The 20,420-nt window shown below is 36.4% G+C and overlaps 5 protein-coding genes across 6 annotated transcripts; 1 reads left to right on the top strand and 4 right to left on the bottom strand.

Moving 5' to 3' along the window:
- Positions 1-1,240: 1,240 nt before the first annotated feature.
- On the bottom strand, positions 1,241-3,459 carry LOC111831629. Its single transcript, XM_023786569.1, has 3 exons — positions 3,361-3,459; positions 1,618-2,436; positions 1,241-1,507 (listed from the first exon to the last, which is right to left on the bottom strand). Exons 1-3 carry the CDS (start codon positions 3,368-3,370, stop codon positions 1,473-1,475), a joined length of 864 nt encoding a protein of 287 aa, XP_023642337.1. The 5' UTR covers positions 3,371-3,459; the 3' UTR covers positions 1,241-1,472.
- Positions 3,460-5,790: 2,331 nt separating this feature from the next.
- Positions 5,791-7,178, bottom strand: LOC17891489 (DNA damage-repair/toleration protein DRT100). Its single transcript, XM_006298880.2, has one exon. The coding sequence runs from the start codon at positions 7,149-7,151 to the stop codon at positions 5,955-5,957; it is 1,197 nt and encodes a 398-aa protein (XP_006298942.2). The 5' UTR covers positions 7,152-7,178; the 3' UTR covers positions 5,791-5,954.
- Positions 7,179-8,695: 1,517 nt separating this feature from the next.
- Positions 8,696-11,282, bottom strand: LOC17891861 (lysine-specific demethylase JMJ30). 2 transcript variants are annotated; one of them, XM_023786830.1, is made up of 6 exons: positions 10,680-11,277; positions 10,337-10,546; positions 9,905-10,039; positions 9,653-9,796; positions 9,254-9,346; positions 8,696-9,156 (listed from the first exon to the last, which is right to left on the bottom strand). In XM_023786830.1, exons 1-6 carry the CDS (start codon positions 11,163-11,165, stop codon positions 8,968-8,970), a joined length of 1,257 nt encoding a protein of 418 aa, XP_023642598.1. In that variant the 5' UTR covers positions 11,166-11,277; the 3' UTR covers positions 8,696-8,967. The 2 variants fall into 2 exon arrangements, with proteins under 2 accessions (XP_023642598.1, XP_023642599.1); XM_023786831.1 differs by lacking the exons at positions 8,696-9,156; positions 9,254-9,346 and adding an exon at positions 9,357-9,521 and having other exon boundaries at positions 10,680-11,282.
- Positions 11,283-14,940: 3,658 nt separating this feature from the next.
- On the top strand, positions 14,941-17,676 carry LOC17891864 (CCR4-NOT transcription complex subunit 9). The gene is made up of 9 exons (XM_006297948.2): positions 14,941-15,236; positions 15,481-15,552; positions 15,725-15,814; positions 15,933-15,975; positions 16,153-16,259; positions 16,469-16,564; positions 16,943-17,133; positions 17,217-17,286; positions 17,373-17,676. Exons 1-9 carry the CDS (start codon positions 15,057-15,059, stop codon positions 17,472-17,474), a joined length of 951 nt encoding a protein of 316 aa, XP_006298010.2. The 5' UTR covers positions 14,941-15,056; the 3' UTR covers positions 17,475-17,676.
- On the bottom strand, positions 17,663-20,362 carry LOC17892874 (uncharacterized protein YMR315W). The gene is made up of 12 exons (XM_006297952.2): positions 20,159-20,362; positions 19,842-19,982; positions 19,704-19,752; positions 19,408-19,425; positions 19,084-19,199; positions 18,881-18,994; positions 18,660-18,710; positions 18,484-18,572; positions 18,337-18,397; positions 18,181-18,258; positions 17,981-18,088; positions 17,663-17,898 (listed from the first exon to the last, which is right to left on the bottom strand). The coding sequence occupies exons 1-12, from the start codon at positions 20,342-20,344 to the stop codon at positions 17,782-17,784; spliced, it is 1,128 nt and encodes a 375-aa protein (XP_006298014.2). The 5' UTR covers positions 20,345-20,362; the 3' UTR covers positions 17,663-17,781.
- Positions 20,363-20,420: the final 58 nt, after the last annotated feature.

Raw genomic sequence — 20,420 nt, 5'->3', positions numbered from 1 at the left:
AGTCATTAGAAATAGCAGATCTCCTCGGACGAGTAGATCTTCTTAATGCTGGTTCCTCTTGTACTTGATTATCATTATTAACGACGATTTCTTCATGGAGTGTATGATCATTCACTGGATTTTCCTCATTGTTTAACGGTTCAACAATGGGAGGATTTCCAACAACTTCCGGAACTAAGGGTAAAGGAATATGCACCCGAATTTCCTGAATGACCACATCTTGAACTTTATCACTCCCACTAATTTCGCCATTCTCATAGAATCTAGCATTACCGGTTTCCACTATTCTTGTAGTATGGGTTGGACAATAAATCCTATATCCTTTGGATTTCTCAGGATAACCAATAAAGTGACCACTGATCGTTCTGAAATCCAGTTTCTTTTCATGTGGGTTATATATTCTTGCTTCAGCTGGACATCCCCAAACTTGGAGGTGTTTCAGACTAGGTTTCCAGCCTTTCCACAGTTCAAAAGGAGTTTTCGGAACTGCTTTGCTAGGAACTCTATTCAAGATATAGACTGCAGTGCGTAATGCATCCATCCACAAGGATATAGGTAAGTTAGCATGACTCATCATGGATCTAACCATTCCCATATATGTACGGTTACGCCTTTCAGCTACACCATTCTGCCATGGAGAACCAGGCGTTGTGTATTGAGCAACAATTCCTAATTTTTGGAGAAGTTTGGCAAAAGGTCCAGGATGTTGTCCTGTTTCATCATACCTGCCATAAAATTCACCACCTCTATCTGACCTTATAATTTTCACTTTTCTATCTAATTGTCTCTCTACTTCAGTAATGAACACTTGTACAGCATCCACAGACTGAGACTTTTCATGCAATAGATAGAGATAACAATAACGTGAATAATCGTCAATAAAGGTAATGAAATACTTTTCACCTCCAAAAGATGGAACGTCAAAAGGTCCACAAATATCTGTATGTATGATTTCAAGAAGCTGTGTACTTCTTGTGACACCTTTCTTTGTGTGTTTAGTTTGCTTACCCTTAATGCAATCTACACACTCTTTATTGTTGGTAAAATCAAGATTTGGAATGACTCCATCTTTTACCAACCTTTTTATTCTTTCGCTGGAAATATGTCCCAACCTTTTATGCCACAAGAAATATGAATCTTTCGCACATGTTTTTCTTTTAAGTTCATGATTACCATGCAGGGTGAGATGTGTTTCGGAAGATTGATCAGCCAATATTAACATATAAAGACCATCAACTAATTTTCCAAAACCAATTCGATTAGATTTCATAAATAAATTGAAACAACCATCTCTTTGAGTTGAACTAAAACCAGCCAAATCAAGTTTGCTTAATGAAACTAAATTACGGGAAATAGATGGAACATAAAGAGTCTGAAATAAATCCAAACAAAATCCACTATCCAAAATGAGACGATAAGTGCCAATAGCTTCAACTGGCGCTTTGTCTCGATTCCCCATAAACAAGTAGTTTTCACTTGGATTTATGGTCTGGGTTGTAAGGAATCCCTGCAAGGAATTGGTTACATGTACATTAGCACCACTATCAATCCACCAAGTTTTAGAAGAAACATGAGTAAGATTAGATTCGAAAAAGCTTACGAAACCCATAGGATTACCTTTCTTTTCAAACCACTCTTTTCTTTTAGGGCAATCTTTCTGAAAGTGGCCAGACTTCTTGCAGAAGTTGCATCTATCATCTTTCCTTGCCTTTTTCTTCTCGTTACCTTGATTAGAATCATTCATTCTGGGTTGTGCTCTTTTATGGCTCACTTGATGCCTTTTCCCAGCATTAGGTACAGCTCCATGGGCATAATGGGCAACTTTTATACCTTCACGGTCAAGTCTAGACTCCTCTTGCACCAACTTATTAGCCAATTCATTAGACGTCCACTTTTGAGTTATGGCGTTGTAATGAATTTGGAATGGTCCATACTGAGGAGGTAAAGAGTTTAGGATAAACTGGACAAGAAATGAATCATCCACACTCATTCCTAAACCCTTAAGCTTAGCCGCAAGGTTAATCATATCCATGCAATGATCATGCATAGACCTTGTGCCATCATGCTTCATAGTTGTAAGATCTGCCATAAGTTTCCCAGCAAGGGATTTGTCTGCAGTCTTAAACCGTTCAGCTAGTGTATCAAGATAAGCCTTAGCCTTTTCACTAGGTGGAAGGGAAGATTTGATGTTACTAGCAACTGTCATCCTAAAGAACATAATGCTCAGTCTGTTCGATCTCTCCCAAGCCTTATGGAGAATCTTTTCTGCCTCACTACTAGTGTCAGTAAGTGGACCTGGCTCCTCTTCACGAAGTGCCAAGTCCAAATCTAGTACTCCTAATGTGAACTCAACTTTCTCTTTCCATTCTGAGAAGTTGGTTCCATTGAGGGTTGGAACACCAGAGACCATGGATGACAAGTTATCGGGAAAAGATGCTGTAAAATTTTCAGAGATACAATAAGTTTTCGATTAGGCTTCAAAACATAATCAACACATAAGTTTCAATTATAGAATAAACATGAAGTAAATTATGATGTTCCTGTGGGTAACCACCATAATCTCATTATAATCATGCTGTTAAACAAATTGAGTAATGTATTAACTTAATTAGATTAAGTTATCTGTGGATATCCTTAATCTACACATATACATACTCATAATTCTTTTATATAATGATTTCATGATTTCATTATGCAAAGCTTTATAAGGAAAGGTCACTGTGGTGAAATCCAAACCTAATTATGCACTCTTATTGAAATCAGATTTCTGTACGAATTATGCACAGATTGTTTGTGCACGAATTATCACAAAATTAATTTGCCCAGATTATGAACAGAACGATTATGTACACATTATCACATATAAAATTTTGCACGAATTATGTACGAAAGCGATTATGTAAAAATTATCACAGAATAAAATTTGTACGAATTATGCACAAAACGATTATGTACGAATTATCACAGAATAAGTTTGCACCAATTATGCACAGAACGATTTAATATGATGTACGAGTTTTGCACATATCTGTTTCTCTGATAAAACATAATTCAGAAACACACGAATTTTGCACGCACGAATAAACTAAGGTTTTATCTTTAAGAAACCTAATTCCAAAGACCCGAATTATGCACGCCCGAATTTTTCACATACTTTCAAAAAACCCGAAATTTGCACAGAAAAATCAACTATAGATTTATATATGCAGGTCTCTAATTTTATCATACTTAATGAATTAATCATATGCTTATAACCATGCTCTGATACCACATGTAAGTGCAATTTACATGAACCCTAAGATCTTTTAAGCAACATGATTAATCACATAATAAAACTGTAAAGGAGGGTTAGCAGAGTACCTCCATTCATTGTAACTGAGATTCTTGATGAACGGTTTCCTGAAGTATTGATCTAGGTGATTAGGTTTCTCTCCCCTTGCCTATAAACTTACTTTATGTGTTGTGTTTGTGATTTCTTTTTGGATGCCTTTATGATGGACTAAAGGCATATATTTATAGGCGGAGAGAGGACCTAGTTCCTCTTTAGGGTTTCCTTAAGATTTAATCTCAACCGTCCATCAAGGTAGAGATTGATTAGGAAAAACTTCATCATTATCTATTTAATTAGTTACCAAATATATTAAAGAATAACATTATTCCATAGAAAACGGATAACTACAAGACCACATAATAGGGGAAGGAAATATTCCTTACAAAGGAATCAATCATCCACCGTCATCGTCTGGTCCCCGATCAGATGTTATGTGGAGGAGATATCACTACTGCTGGTCCAGGTACCCTTGCCATGGCTAACCATGGTTACAGAGACCAACTCACGAATCTCAGTTCATGATTGCATGAAGAGAATCTTTGGAAACGATATTGAGCACTGAGAAAGAGGTCCAAACTCCTAGCAGCACACCTTCTTTCGAGCCCGTGGTGATCGCCAACTATTCATGTTTTGGTAGGTGTGTGGGTTTTGTTCCTCGTTTGGTATTTTTCATCGAGTTTAGATTGGCTACCTTCGAATAATGATGCGTCTATCTTTTTGTACAATGACTCATTCGATGGCTTTGCTTTCTTGTTTAGCATTATGTATAATTAGGTTCTTTAATTTGTAATGTTTTTCTGTTAAGTGATAACTATAGGAGAGAATATCCTACTCGGTAATTAATTCTGCTAAGTTTCTTTTTAATATTCTACATAAGTAGTGAACAAAGTACATATTTTGAGTGGCTCTGATCAAACAAAAAAGAAGAATATATAAAAGATAGAAAGAAAGAAAAAAAACGAAAGGGGACAAAGCCTATAATTATAGGTTGGCATTTTCTGAAAACTGACTGATCTGTTTTATTATATACTAAAAACCTATCAAGATAATCAAATATTGAACCAAACTAAATCAAGTTAAAAAAAAAAAAAAAAGAGACAAAAGAAGGTTTTAGACACTTCGAAGATGATCACGTGTAGTGTTCGGCCAACCTCATTCCATAAGCAACCCAAAGGCCGGGACAGAGAGTTAAAGAAGAACTTGTACAACTTTCTTCTTTTCACAGTTATATATTTTATGTGTTGTTTTTTTGGGTTTCATTTTCATGTATTAACAAACCCATGATATACATATTACATCATACGTTTATACCTAACTTACTATATATAGTTTATACAAATGGTTTTGCTTTAAGCTCATCAAATAAACCTCAAACTTTGCCATACTCACAAAGTGGAATAGTACAAGATTTGTGTGTTGGTTGACACGACGAATACAAAAGCCATAAAAAATCACAATCAAAAATAGGGGACCAAAGTAGGCCCAATAAGTTTGGACTCTAGAGCTTAATGAGCCCAAAACAAATTCTCAACTAAATACAAGAAGTAAATAAATAAATAAATATATTTTTAATGAAAAAAAAGACATAAGCAATGAATGTAGTGAGAGAGAGCATAAAGAGGAGTAGACCCATTGGTAGTGAAGGCAGCGACAGGTCCTGAGGTTGACACTCACCGCAATATCCTTACAGAGTCTCACATGCACTGCACTGCCTCTGCCCCCATTTATTCACATTTAGGAACCACACCACCTTCTTTTATTTTTCTTTACATATTATGCTTTTTATTTATTACCCTACCATAATGTTTCCATTCAATTCTTTCCTTCTTCTTCATGTGATTTTGAATTTTTTCCACATTATTCAATTTCTCCAATTTTTTATAGATTTGTTTTTAAGCTCTAGAATAAATGTTCTAAAACAAACCCCAACTATATGCATAATTCCTAGTCTATCACATATACACTATGCACTTGTAGTATAAAACATGTAAGGAACATACTAAAAATTTTAAAACTACTATGACACTATAATAAATACGAACGTATCCGTATGGTATTATTTATTTCTATGTATATAAATATTTTCGGATATTCTCAATATTGTTGACTCTTGTCGTAAACCTAACTATGTAGTAATTAACTAATTTCTTTACAAACAAAAAAAAAACGGTAACACACGTCACAGGGTTTAACGTTTTCGAATTGAATGCGAGTTTTATACTGCTAAATTGTGTATATTCTGCAGATTTAGAAGATAAACTGAAATTTATCGGACATTGAAACGTGTTGAGATAAAAAAAAAAAACCAACGTATGAGATCATACTATGTAATTAGGATAAGACTATCTTAATACAAATGTGGTGCAATAATAGTTACCGTCCTAGATTCGTGTGTTGAGACTTGCAAAAACGTAATACAATTTGCATCAAGAGTTTGATAATCAATCGTGTAAATGTGATGAATGAAACTGGAGTTTACATATAATGTTTGGTCCATCCCACAATCATACAATTATATTTTATATCAACTCCTTCTTTTGTTTTTTGTGTTTCTGAAATGCATAATCATAAATATAAGTAATAATGATCTCTAATAATAATAATGAAAAACCTCAAATTACATTCATTTTTTCAAACAAGCCCTCAAGGGTTTACCACAAAGACAGTCGTTAAACATAAACGACGCCGCTTCAAGGTGATCGAACGGCGAACCCACCGGGATCCTCCCACAGAGATGGTTATGGCTAAGATCCAAATGACCGATGAACGACGCACCTGAGATCGATCTCGGTATTGCTCCTTTGAGATTGTTATACGACAAATCAAGAACTGTGAAGTACGACCTTGGTCCGAATCCTTCTGGTATCTTCCCTTGTAGCATGTTCTTGCTTAAGTTCAGGTTCATCACCGACGACGTCATCAGCGTCTGAGGTATCTCTCCGGAGATTTTGTTCCCGTCGAGGTTTAGCGTTGCTAAAACCGACATGCGTCCCAGAGACGGCGGGATTGTGCCGTAGAGTTGGTTTCCGGAGAGATCCACGTCAGCTAACCGGTAGATGTTGGTTAAGGATTCTGGGATCCGACCGGTTATTCGGTTTCCGGATAACAGAGCACGGCTGAGCATTTTCATTCTCCCGATGTCCGACGGGATTACGCCGGAGATTAAGTTGTTACGGAGATCTAAATGCATTAAGCTGGAGAGATTGGTTAACGATCTCGGAATCGGACCGGAGATTCGGTTATCGGCTACGTTTAAAACAGCCAACCGGTTTAATCTACCGATGTCGTATGGTATCCCACCGGAGATTTGGTTTCCGATCAAGTCGAGTGTACGGAGAAAAGGAAGACGAGTGATGCATTTAGGGATTTCGCCGGAGATACCTTTCCAATCGGCGATTGTAATGGCGGAGAGACGGGTCAGTTCACATATAGAGGCGGAGATATGTCCGGTCATGTAACCGGTCCGGTGAGCTCTTTCGAAGATCGGATCTTCCGACTCGCCGCGGAGGTTTATGTCGGCGACTCGGTGAGTCAGCGAGTCGCAGCTTACACCGTACCAGTTGTGGCAACAGTCTTGGCCGGTCCATGAGTTGAAAATGCCGAGGTATGGCTCGTGGAGAGCTGCCCGGAAAGCTAAGAGTGCACGGCGGTCCGACGGCGGACAACATGTGGCGGATGAGATTAGAAGGAGAAGTAGTGAAACGACAACGTTCAGTTTCATTTTTTTTTTTTTTCTTGAAGATTCCTTTTTTTTCTGTTTATGACAGTGTTGGGAATTGCGACTTGATGGGTGAGGGAAGAAGATAAACGTTAATGGCATATAAATAGCGGATATCAATAAATAAAAAGAGGGAAATTTTAAATAAAATATATTTAATACTAAGAAAAAAAAGAAAAGGACAATACTTGGCTTTTTTTTATATGTAGAAGTCTACTTTTTCTTTTCTTCCCTTTTACATGAAATGATTATAATAAAAAGAATAATTCGATATGGGTATGATTAGACATTTTGGCCTCGTACAATAATGAAGGTTATGTGTTCGTGTAATCTTTGATTAATCACCAAATTCTATATCAAATTAGTCAACAACAACAGATGTCAAATTCATGTAAGACCTGGAATTAAAGAAACGAGAACGTAAAAAAGATAAATTGGTGTAACTTTTTTTGAAGCATGTGGGTTTGTTTATTAAATAACATGGGGGGATGTGTGGTTTGTAATACAGGTTGTAACAATTAACATGGCCACAAAATATGAAGAAACACACACATGGATTTTGTAATGTTGAGCACATTTAGTTTAGGATGTTAATAGAAAATAAAAAAGAAGCTTGCAGACAAATTAAGATGGAGACAGAAACTGGAAGTGGGGGAGAGTTCCCATGCAAATAATTGAAGCTACGATTAGATTTTTCCGATGGGACTTGCCGGTTGGATAAGCTTTTCTTGCTTACTTCTACTACTAGTATCGATATTTGCAGGGTCAACATGACGCCACGTGTTCGTGTTCTTGCATTTTAAGTAGTTGTTTAATCGTGTTATGAGATTGGCGATAATACTCATCTTCGAGTCGCTAAATTATTGTGGTTCTGTGACTTATGTTGACTTTATTGGTTTCTTAAAGATTAGTTTTTTTATTGGCTTTTGGATTCGGTTTAGTATCATCGCTTGGGCTAAGATTGGGCTTTCTACACATATGAGAACGTTTAGACGTTTACCGTTTATGATTTTTTCACCTTCGTTCGCGTCTGATTCAGCACCGACGGTTTTGTATTAAACGGCAGAGCCAATGACATAAACTGTGAAGTATGTTTTTTGTCATTGGCATTCATAAATGCAATTATGCGGAACATAGTAATGTCCAAAACTTTATACTCTTGTTTGAGTTGTCTATCTGTTGTCAGATCACTAATAGCTTTGTTTATTTTTACTAGTAGAGTTTCAAAGTACATCTAGGTGTTGTTGGACTAGATATTTTGCATCTGGAGGATACACTATGGTTTTAATTTAACTATATTTTACAAAGTCTACTCATTATTTTCGCTCAAAAAGAAATTACTACTACAAAGATGAGTTCAATCTTGTCCGAAAGAACTAAGGGGAAAAAAAGAATTGAGACTTTGGAGTTAAAAATCACAGCTTTGTGTGGTTTCTTTTTGTCATTGAACTTCATGATTTTTTGGCTTGTCATGCGACAACTGAGTTGTTGCGGGTATTACGTGTAAAGAAATTACAATTATTGCCTTATGGTTATGAGTATTAATCACCCACGAACTCCAAAGCGTTGGTTAGGTCGTCGCAAAGTACATTAAAACCGATATCAACAAGATAAGTGCGAAGTACAATGACATGAGCCAACTAATAGGGGAATACTAAATGAAGAGCAGATTTTGATATTTTCTTACTTGAAGCACAAAACAAACATTACAATACCTAAAACAATGTCTGTACCAAGAGCTCTCAATTGTCTTTTACAACATAGACGTAAACCAAACAAACATCTTCATGCTCGGAGCGATTCTTTTCTTCTCTACTTACTTTCTTCTTTAACCCCTTTTAAGATCTCACACAATTGTGTATATAAGACACACGGTGAACTTAGAACCTGAAAACACAGATTAAAATAACTCCATTCGCTAGGAGCTAGAAGAATCGGTTTCATTGCTCCACCAGAAGCTGACTGAGAAGCTCATTGTTAAGGACCTGACATAGTGCCACCATTTGGGAGGGATGTACAGCATTTCACCTTCTTCTAGAATACAATCCATGAACTCCAACTCCATTGCCTTTGGGAACTCAGTGTTGTCCATATTGTCCAGATCAACCTTGAAATTACCCAATTTTGGAACAGAAGAACTGAGTCAACTTCCGGTTTTATGTTTAATCCAAAACCAGATTTGACTTTGGAATGAGAAAGCTTACCTGGCTAGAGTTGCAGAGCATTGTCTCAGAGTAAGGGTAAAGTTCATCTTGCACGGAGGATGGGTAAAGCCTTATATACTTTTTGCCAACAACCTGTAGAACAGATGATACTAAAACTTCAGTGGGAGGAGAAAGCATATAAATAAATAAGTTTCCGTAAACTAGAAACTTATGAGACACTCTAATGAGGTCCAAATAAATTGCAGGCCAAACGATTTCTTTGGTTAGTCAAAGAGTCATCAGACTTCAGTCCAGCGAGATGATCAGGCTTTATTATGCAAGAACATCAAAGAAGAAAAAGGTTGTTAAACACTTACAGAACATATATATTAGACAGCGAGCACAGACAAGAAGCCATGCTCAGCTCATGTAAGGAAAAGATCTTTGACCCGTAATTACCTGAGCAAGTATATTATGATGTGGATCATGGTGTAACGGAGTGACTGTCCCAGCCGGGCCAAACCATGCATTAATAGATTGGATTTCCCCGCCACCGACAAAACAGTAATCAGGAATACATATATCATCTTTCAGTTCGTTTATCTGTCCATGGGTGTCAAATCAATTAGCATATGTTCAGTATGAGACACACCGAGTACAGAAAAACTGTATAAAACTAAACATCCTCATACATCATATATATATGTATACCTGATCAAACAATGGATGCTGGGCAAGATAAGTAGGTTCCATGGAAGAAGATCTATTGGTTTGAATCCGTTCAAGGAACTGAGAAAATGTCACAAGCTCTTGCTTCCAATCAGAACATAAATAGTTTTTCCCCACCTGAATAGCATATTAAACTTTACCAGCTTTCAGCTACGGAAAAATTATTGTGATCAAACCCATCTTCTTACTAGCTCAGACTCAGACAAGACAATGGTAGGACTCCTAACTATATGATGCAGAAGTGGCAGAGCTTATGCTCTTATCCTTCATAAAATGCAACATTATCGAACTGATTTTATGTGATAATCTAACCTAGAGATACATGTTATTTTAAGCTAGACCACAGTTCACACGAGAAGCTAAAGAAAATAAGCATTAACAGATAAACTAAGGGCAGAAACGATGGGTGGTCACCTCCACGGGAACGGTTCGGTTACCAGCAACAGCATTGAGGTAGTCCAAGTGGTTCCACTTGGTCCTGGCTGGCCAATGAGCCATGCAATTGGTTATTACAACTGGTGTACCTGACAGAAAATAATCACGCAGAAACCCCTCCAAAGATAAACCAGACCTCTTCTCTACTCTTCTACAACTTAATGACCTGCAAGGTAGAATCTTAAGCACCTGCATGTTCAACACAAAACCAAATCAAAACGAAACCATTCTAAAGGTCATGATTCTTCAAACGACACCATTCAAGAGGTTTCAAGATCTGAGCTCTACAAGTAACTTTTCAATAAGTAAAAACATGTCTCACCTCATTGACGTCGACGGGAAGTTCCGGGACCAGTTTCTCACCTTTGAAATCTCCAGAAGCTTCTTCAAGACTCTTCGTCTTCTTACGAGCTTCCGAGGAGACGAACAGAACAGAATCGTGAAGATCCTTGCGGAGAAGCATCCCTCCCATGATGAGACCCATATCAAGCGCCCCAAGCGCCTCACCAAACTCGCCGGCGGCGAAATGGATTTTAGCGACGTTGAGACAAGCCATTGAGTAAGCGTCGCGCCATACGGGGAGAACCGAGTGCCATGGACCGGAGTGAAGTTGCTCCCAAGCCATATCACGCGCCGCCTCCGCCGCGCTTTGGTCACCGGAAACAGCTAAGGCCGCCATGCGAGCATAGGCGTAACCGCCTTGAGCTGAGATGGATTGCAGCAGGGTTTGAGATTCGGCGTCTAGCGTCGGAGTAGGGAGACGGAGGTTGTTGAAGTCTCCGGAGGAAGCAGTGGTGGTTCCTGACATTGGGATGGATCGGGTCGGGTATTCGGGTCGGGTCGGGTTAAGTCTTATGTGGTGTGAGATATTTTCAAGTGATGAGTTGGGGAAAGTGTAAGCGAAAAAGTGGAAAAGGAAAGAAAGATATTTTGGAGTGATGATTAGGATCAGATATTTTCTGTATTTATAACTCTAGTCTTTTTAGTATTTAAGACGAACCCTCCAAAATCGTACAATTTATGCAATCACTCCTATCTTTTTTTATTGTCTTACATATTGTTCTTTATCTTATTTATCAAAAATGCACCTTACGCATAATATACTTGGAAATTTCTGCAAATTCTAAATTTGGTAAACCATTATCTTTAAAATACCATCTAAGAATAAATATTTCAAAAATACTACTTTTAGTAGGTAATGTAAGCTAAACCATCTTTAATGAAATTTGGGCTAAAAAACAAACATAAAACATTCCTTTTGAATCCGTTTGATAATATGTCAACATTTAATCCTTTTTGTAAGTTAAATATGTGCTTGAGATTTTAGTTTAGTTAAAATTAATCATAATGTTATGTGTTCTCAATAATCTTTACATAGATTTTAATTTTTATATAATATTTATTAAGGTTAGATTGAGTAATTTAGTTGGCGCTAAATTGAAATATATCATAGACTCTCAACTAACAATTATCACAAAAAAATGGTCTAAAATTGTGTTGATTTGGGTCAAAAAAATCAAGTGGGCCTAATGCAAAAGCATTTGCCAAATATGTTTTTTCCCTAGTGAATACAATGTGTAAATACTATCCAAATTTTATTATCTTAAAAATTGATAATTATACTTTTATATTCATCAAAACAAGATAATTCAGTTCTCAATATTTTGTTTTGGTTATGCTAGGCATATGTTTTGGGAAATCAGTTCATGAAATGAAAAGTTATAAAAAAAGAAGTTACCCTATATATTCATTAGTTTGTTTATTAGTATAGTATGTGTAATATGGATGCTAGATAAATTTTTTATATAAAATAAATTAAATTTGAAAGATAGCGAGATGACGTAAGTCACACAACACATCATTTATTAGGTTTTCTTTGGAAACCGAATATGAAAAAAATAAATTTGAAATCAAGAAACGTATTGTCAGAAGCGTTATGTGTAAAAGACAATGGATTCCTTGCTTGTACATTTCTCTTTTCCTCTTTTCCTGTAAAGTTTTATTATAATTGTTGTCAGATATTAGCGAATTTCTCGCTTGTATATTTCTCGATTTTTGTAAAACTTTATAATATTTTTTTTCACATGTTTCATAAGCGTCTGTTACATTTGAACACTATTTTGGATGTTTGATAATTAAATATTAAGATTCATGCGTTTCAATCTGTTTTAACTCGTTCAATCAGTTCGTAATGTTAAAATAATATAATTCTTTTAGACGCGACTTATATGTGGAATTTCACACATCAGCATATTAACTTTAACGATGTTACTAAGCTTTCTTGCTTTTATACCATTGTTTTAATATATTGATTTCATCCACATTTATGTTATTTCATAGATATAACTCAACTTTGTACTTCAATCAATGGAAACTACAATTGCAAAATCTAAATTAAAATACAGTTACACTATACATTCATATATCGGAAACACATTGTAAAATTGTGTGGTGTGATTTTCTATAGGAAAACAAAGTATAGACAAAATGTGAAATCTTGGAAAGAAATGGAGGACAAAGAGGAGAAATTATGTTGAAGTCTCTGTGGAACCAAAGATTAATGGGGTCGGTCCAATAAAATAATTTACTACTACATTACAACTTTTGATGGTTTCAATTGGAAAAAGGAAAAAGCAGTTGATGATTTGTCGCTTTCGCATTGGCCAAACTCGCATGTGAGTGCAATAACTGACACGTCATACTAGTCGACGTGGCGTTATAGTCAGCGTGATTTATATTTTGTGATTTAGATGTCATTCAGAATAGAGAATATATAGCATTATTTTTCTTTCAAAAAAATTAAATACCTAATACGATTAAGATGATAAATTAAGCAAAAATATAAATAAATTTCACAAATTACAAAAATAAAATTCAATAGCATTCAATATCTGCGGCGTTTTAGTCCGCTTTAGCACATTTTGTTCTTTTTATTTTGTCAAAACTCATTTTTCAAAATGAATCCACCTGTTATTTTATACTATCAAAATTTTACTACTATTATTAGAAAACTTCTTTTTTTGCTTATACAGTCTATACCATTTCCATTTTTGATAAATTGATCGCATTCATATTTCATAAATATAAATTAAATTTGTACTTCAATCGATTGAAAATAATATTCAAAGTTTCAAACCACATCAGAAACAGTAGGAACATTTTTCAAAAACAGTTGTGTCAAATAAAAACAGTTGTGTCAAATAAAAACAGTTTTCATCTTTTAAAAGATCCATTTTGATATGATCTTTGTTATCATTATCTTGTTTATACCATATGTAATCAAATTATTGTTAAAACACACACAATATGAGATATATCGATTTCATTGTATCTATGGACAAATTGCATATACTCTTAGGGGTTCATTATCTAACTACATTTATGAATGGAACACAATATGTTTTAAATACTTATTCGTTAAAGATATATTAATAATTTTTCTAATTTTGTAAATTTTTAAAAAACTTTTGCTTGTTAATAAAAAACTCTCTTGTTATTCAAACGATGATCTCCAACACAAAAAAAGTTATTCAATTAAATATTTGCAAATGTTCTTCCTATATCTAATGTTATTGAACAAGAATTTTATTCGACAAGCAACTATTTTTTATGTTACTTTGCCTAAGGTTTTTGTTGCAATCCTTAGTTGTTGTCTACTAGACTTGAAGTTTGGCTTTGGATTGAGTCTACTATGACTTCTCATCTTTTCCTAGGTTCTAGAGGAGTTAAGTAAAACTAATGAGTCTTTTGGTGTTGTTTCGTATTGCAATATTTTCGCTCTGTGCTAGCCGACTACGGGGAATGTACTTGATAGATTGAGTTAGTGTCAATTGCATATATTGGTTTATGTCGTTCCAATCTGAGATCATTGCTCATGGATTAGTTCGAAGAGCCGCTCTCACATGATAAAGAGGAAGTTTGTAATTGAGGGTATTGAGACTTACGCCGTTCACAGCTCAGCCCTTGGACCTCATGTGAAAAGCTTCCACTACAAAGAGTTTTCGTCTTTGCCGTATTTACAATTTCTATCATCAAATTCTGTTTTTAATAGCTCATTTTAGATTAACTTCATAATCATGTATCACTTCATCTGACACCGTTTGTTTCACGGCATACGTTGAGTCGATGAACTAGTTGTTATATTGCTTCCATGTTTATATCTTTTTGCCATGGAACCAATTCTATAAGTTTAAAATCCATGATTGTAAACCTAAACATTTTCATTTATAACGAATATTTACACTATTAGCAAAAAAAATGAAATTTATTTGAAAGAAACTGAAATTAATTTCATCTCTTATTATTCAATCAACAATTTGAATAAAAATATGGTGTTATTCAAAACACTTTCACCCACAAGAAGGTCTAGCTCTCATCAAGTATAACTCTTTTAGTTCTTTATAAGCCCTTAGATTTTTTCTTCATTGATCCTATCATACAAGTTATACAAAGAATATCAATTTCTTAAAAACCATGAGAGTAAAAAACAAAAATGATTTTTAAAAAAGGCAAAATAATATTTGAACCTTGTGTAAAAAAAAAAAAGAAAAAAAAAAAAAAGAGAATCCCAAGTTACAGAATAAAAGGAAGAAAGGGGAAACTGCGAATTCTAAAATTAGATTCAGAAGAGAAAGTGTTTCCTTGCAAACTCCATAAAAAGAGAGGATACACACATTCGAGAAAGCCAAACCTCTGCACAATGGCGAATCTACCTCCATCTCTCTCCATGGGCACACCTTTCGGTGGTCCTAGCTCCTCCGCCCAGAATCCTACCGGAGCTCCGGCGAACAAAGATCGGAATTTGGCTTCCGCGGAGCAGTTGGTACTCGATCTAAGCAATCCTGAACTCAGAGAGAATGCTCTTCTCGAGCTTTCCAAGGTTCGCCCTAGTAATTTCTCATGTTTTCGTTGTTGTTTCTCCCATCGGGGGCTGTCGTTTTTCTGGTCCGATTCGTCAACGAGGGAGCTAGGGTTATGTTACATGTGAAAGTTTCTTATGAAACGAGCGAATTGAGTGTTTTGTTTGGGAACTTGGTGATGCATGAAAACTGAAAAGGTCGAATCTATTCTCTTTTTGCTTTAGAAGATTTGAGTATCTGACTTGTTGTTGTTTTCTCTTGTAGAAACGAGAATTGTTTCAGGATCTGGCGCCTCTCTTGTGGAACTCCTTTGGTACCATTGCTGCCTTGTTGCAGGTATGACTTAAATGCATCTTGTTTCGGTTATATCCAGTTACTTAAATGCTTTTTCTTTCCTGGAAAATATTGATTAGTCTACCAATTGCGATGGATTTTTAATATCCAAATGCTAATTTATTCGGTGTTAGTATGGTGTGATTTAACTTGGTTTCTTTTGTTTTGCTTGCAGGAGATAGTATCAATCTACTCTGTTCTTGCACCTCCAAATCTGACTCCTGCTCAGTCCAACCGTGTTTGCAACTCACTCGCCCTGCTTCAGGTTCACATAGAGTTTATACACTTCTCTCTTTTAGGATGTTTGGTTGCATGCTCATATATATTTGCTGAATCCATCAAATTCCTGATACTTTTTTCTGTCCGCCTGTTGTACTCTGCAGTGTGTAGCATCTCATTCTGACACGAGGATGTTATTTCTCAAGGGTAATGTTCCTGTTATTTCCATCAGGCTAGCTTAATTTGGCTATAATATAATGTTTACATCTTGTCTGTTTAATGCTATTGAGTGGTGGTTATCTGTTAATTGTATAGTTTAAATTTATTTCGTGGTAACTACAACTGATGTATTCATTGTTATACCTTCTTTGTTCTTATGCACAGCTCACATCCCACTGTACCTTTACCCCTTCCTTAACACAACTAGTAAGTCCAGACCTTTTGAGTACCTGCGGCTCACTAGCTTAGGTGTCATTGGTGCACTTGTGAAGGTAAACCATCTCGTTCCTTTGCTGCAGCTTCTTTCCCCTCTGTTTTGAGGCTCCCCACTAAATTTTTGTGAAAGCTAAGGACAGACTTTTTTGCAGACGGTCTTGGTTTCTGGATAATATTACTATGGATAATTTATTATTTATTTTTTGCTAGTTACTGTATGAAATAAGAAAGGTCATTGATATCCTTAATTTACTTTGCTAACCAGGTTGATGATACAGAGGTCATTAGCTTCCTTCTTTCAACTGAAATTATTCCTCTGTGCCTGCGCACCATGGAGATGGGGAGTGAACTGTCAAAAACTGTGAGCCTTTTAAACTAATTAATATTTTGAAAATTGAAAACTCATCTGAGATTAAGATATGTATTTATGCCTGCGGTTATAGTATGCTCAACTTTTGGCGTTTCGAAATTGTTCATCTTAATAATTGAAATCTTAATTTTTGAAACTCTGTAACGGAACAGCCTCAGTTCTTTTTGTAACTGTTTGTCTAAATTGTATGAATACTGTAGCCGAAATTTTGAACAATGTATCTGTCACCCTCGGGTTTTTATATTTTCTAGGCTTGGATGAAAAAATTTCATGAAACTAGTTTTCGCTTTGCACAAGTTAAATTGCGTCTACAGTGGAAATTGTGCAACACCATGTTTACCAATTTATGTATATATATATTAATGACAGGTTGCAACGTTCATAGTTCAGAAGATCTTGTTGGATGATGTGGGGATGGATTACATTTGCACAACAGCAGAGAGGTTTTTTGCGGTTGGTCGAGTATTGGGCAATATGGTTCAGTCACTTGTGGAACAGCCTTCACCCCGCCTTCTAAAGCATATCATTCGTTGTTATCTCCGTTTATCAGACAACCCAAGGTTGGTTTAGCTCAATCAGAGATGAGTTTTCATATAGTCTCATGTGCTTGGCTTTTTCATGCTCGCGTTTGTGTTTTACTTAGGGCTTGTGCTGCCCTCGGAAGCTGTCTCCCTGACTCGCTACGAGATGGAACCTTTAGCAATTGTCTTCGCGTAAGTCATTGTCATTCTTTTACTGGAGTTTACTTGTTCGTGTAAGAAATGCTTTAGTTGAAAACTTGGGATATATATCGTTTCAGGAGGATCAAATTGCAAGGAGGTGGCTGCAACAGTTGGTTCACAATGTTGGAGTTGTTCGAGTCCCAGCACATCAAGGTGGAGGATTTGAGCACATGCTTTGAACTGAATCCATCTCAGCCCATCCATGGAGTGTTTCTTCTGTTTTAGTTTCTAATTTATTCATGTGCTTTTGATGCCTTAACTTAGATGATGGGTTACTGGCTTTTAATCTGGTTGAATTTCTTATTGTAATTATTATAAGTTTTAGAACAAAACCCCATAATGCATTAAGTCTCGGGATAAGAAAGGCTTGGTTACAAAATATATATTATTGAGTTTGCATATTTATGTAGAAAGGTAACAATTTTTATTCCAACAAAGCTTTAGCAGTCTCTTGGTGTCTAAATCGTACTTATTAAAGGTTCAAAGCTAGAATTTGGGGACAGGGACTACGGCTCCATTTTTTGCACCAGACTCGAGCATTGCTTCAAGAACCGCAACGTCACGGGCACCTTCGACGTATGATAGACGAGGCTCTTGCTCCTTCTGCAACAAATCCATAGGAGAGTTTAAGTAACAGAGTATCCATGTTTTGAGTTCCTGCATTAGGCTAAGATTCTAGGATTACCTTTGAAGTATCTGATATATCATTGAAGAACGCTTTTAGTTCTTCAGTCACTCCGCTGAACGGGTAAAAGATGGTCCTTGTTGTCCCTCCTTCTCCATAAATCGTGGTCTGGAAAGCTCAGAAGATCACAGCCATTTGAGTTGAGTAGTTTCAAGTAAAATCTGAATATTTCAGTTGGCCACATGTTAGAGTATACAAACCATGTAACCATGTCGGCCACCTTCGACTCCACGCTCTAGTTGAACAGTGCCCTTTAGTCCTACGACTCTCCATAATATCTAAAGAGTAGAAGTTGTGTGAGAAAAACTATGGTTATTAGGCTAAAGCGCTGTCGAAATCCAAGTCTTACTACATGCCTTTGGAGACCTTGAAGACACAACCATAACAAAAACCCCAGAGCATCCATTCTCGAGCTGACTATAGAGCAAAGAAATGTCCTGGTTTAGAGTATTCATGTGAAATCAGTGTGCTAAGAAACGAAGAATTGATGTAGTTACACTTACAAGTTTGATGTTATATTGTCTGGTCCAGGTAAAGTTTTATCCACATGAGAAGTGGAGGCTGAGACTGATGCTACCTCACATCCAACAAGCTGTTCATGACAAACCAATAACATCACACTTGGGATCCAACAGCAGGATATCGAAGAAACATATTAGCTAATGAAGTTATCTGGTACCATTCTTAACCCTGCAATGTAATGCACACCCATATCCAAGATGAAACCACCCTGCACATGAAGAACTGACATATTACTTACTTTCTTCGATATATGGATGGGTGAATGATATATCTGTCATTGTAATTCTTAAGTTACAGTATAGCAAGCAGCGTGTTAGAAAGATGCTGTGCAACAGTCTGACAAAATACGAATGTAACGAAATAGGATGTATTACATACACTCAGATTTCGCCTCCAGGAGCTTGAGAAATAAGGATTAGAACTGTTCATTGATCCCTCAATAATTAGTTGGACGTTCATCATATCCCCAATTTCTGCTATCAGTTTCTTCAACTGCCGAAAGCAACCATAAGATATTTCAATTTCAAGCGCAATATTACTTGCTGACCGGAAGTGCCAAGAGCACATGGAGTAACATTTACCTCAACAAAAGCTGGCTCAAAACGATAATTTTCAGCCACAGCCCAGATAGGACGGCATGGGGTATCAGCTGAAATAATTCTATAGCTTAACATTGCAGCTTCTATCTCACTGATCGCTGCAACAGAAAACGTTTAAACCAATAGGAAAAATCAGCAGTTTAGAGTGGCATAATCAGGATGATTATGGTTTAACGTTAAATGGGTCATGTTCAACACGAAAAGATGACTATAGGCCAGTGTTATCCTACACGTTTCTCGTTTATAAAAGATGGAACATAAAAAAACATGCCAAGCTGGTTTAAAAAAGAGGAGTGATCAACTTACACGCAGCAGCTGGCTTCTCTGCAGACCGATCCATGACAGCAACATACATAGCAAGAAAGAGGAACTATCTTTAGTGTTTTAAAGTTGGGATACATTGTGAAGAAGCAATAACATTGCCAAACGGTCATAACATGCCTACATATAGAAATGGTTAGGCGGAGACATCCACAATAGCAAAAACTTCCAAAGTTCCATTCATATTTAAACAATAGTAGCATAGGCTGATTATACTTGTTTGAGCAATCAATGGCAGTTAAAAATACAGTCTTTAAGGATACATGAAGTGGGAAAGTCACCTTGAAGGACGTGCTTTCCTGCCTTGAGCATCTTCAGTGACATTTCAACCTAAAGCATAAGATTTTGAGTAAGAAAAATCCTATGCATTGTCCCAACTAGATTCTACACCCATCAGTGAACACTAGTATGAAAGATACCATGGTTTCTGCAGCTACAACTACAGCAACACCAACTATTGAACTATCTTCCATGATCTCATTTAGACCCTCATCTCCCCATTTGCACTTCACATCAGGAAAATGCTTTCTTGCTATCTCCACAGCTCCTTTTGCAGATTCCTTCAACCATAACAAAGAAATTCACAATCGATCAGTGCTGCATTCTGAAACAGCTACAGAATCTCATATTTTGAGGCACTTGGCATCATAATCTCCATAATCAAGTGCATTGATTGAACGGTCCACACTATAGTTCACTCTTTCACAAATGGCCAAAAGGGATGATAATGGTATACCTCAGTACGGCTCCAAATCGCTTTCAGGACGACGAGATCGGAGATCTCAGCCAAACGTGGAATGTATTGCGTTTTGACGAAGATCCCAGCTCCGAGAATAGCAATTCCAGGAGAAGGATTCACCATTTTGGCTTTCTTTTGGTTGTATTGGATCCAAACTGTGCTTATAGTAGTCACACAACTCATGAAACGCTTAATCCAATCGCGATCCTTACTCAACCGCAGACGTTAATATATCGCAAACGCTTGGTGAAAAAGACCG

Source organism: Capsella rubella, unplaced genomic scaffold, assembly GCF_000375325.1.
Source record: "Capsella rubella cultivar Monte Gargano unplaced genomic scaffold, Caprub1_0 scaffold_3, whole genome shotgun sequence".
Taxonomy (NCBI): domain Eukaryota; kingdom Viridiplantae; phylum Streptophyta; class Magnoliopsida; order Brassicales; family Brassicaceae; genus Capsella; species Capsella rubella.
The sequence above is the reverse complement of the archived record's forward strand: the minus strand, read 5'-3'. Positions and strand labels throughout refer to the sequence as shown.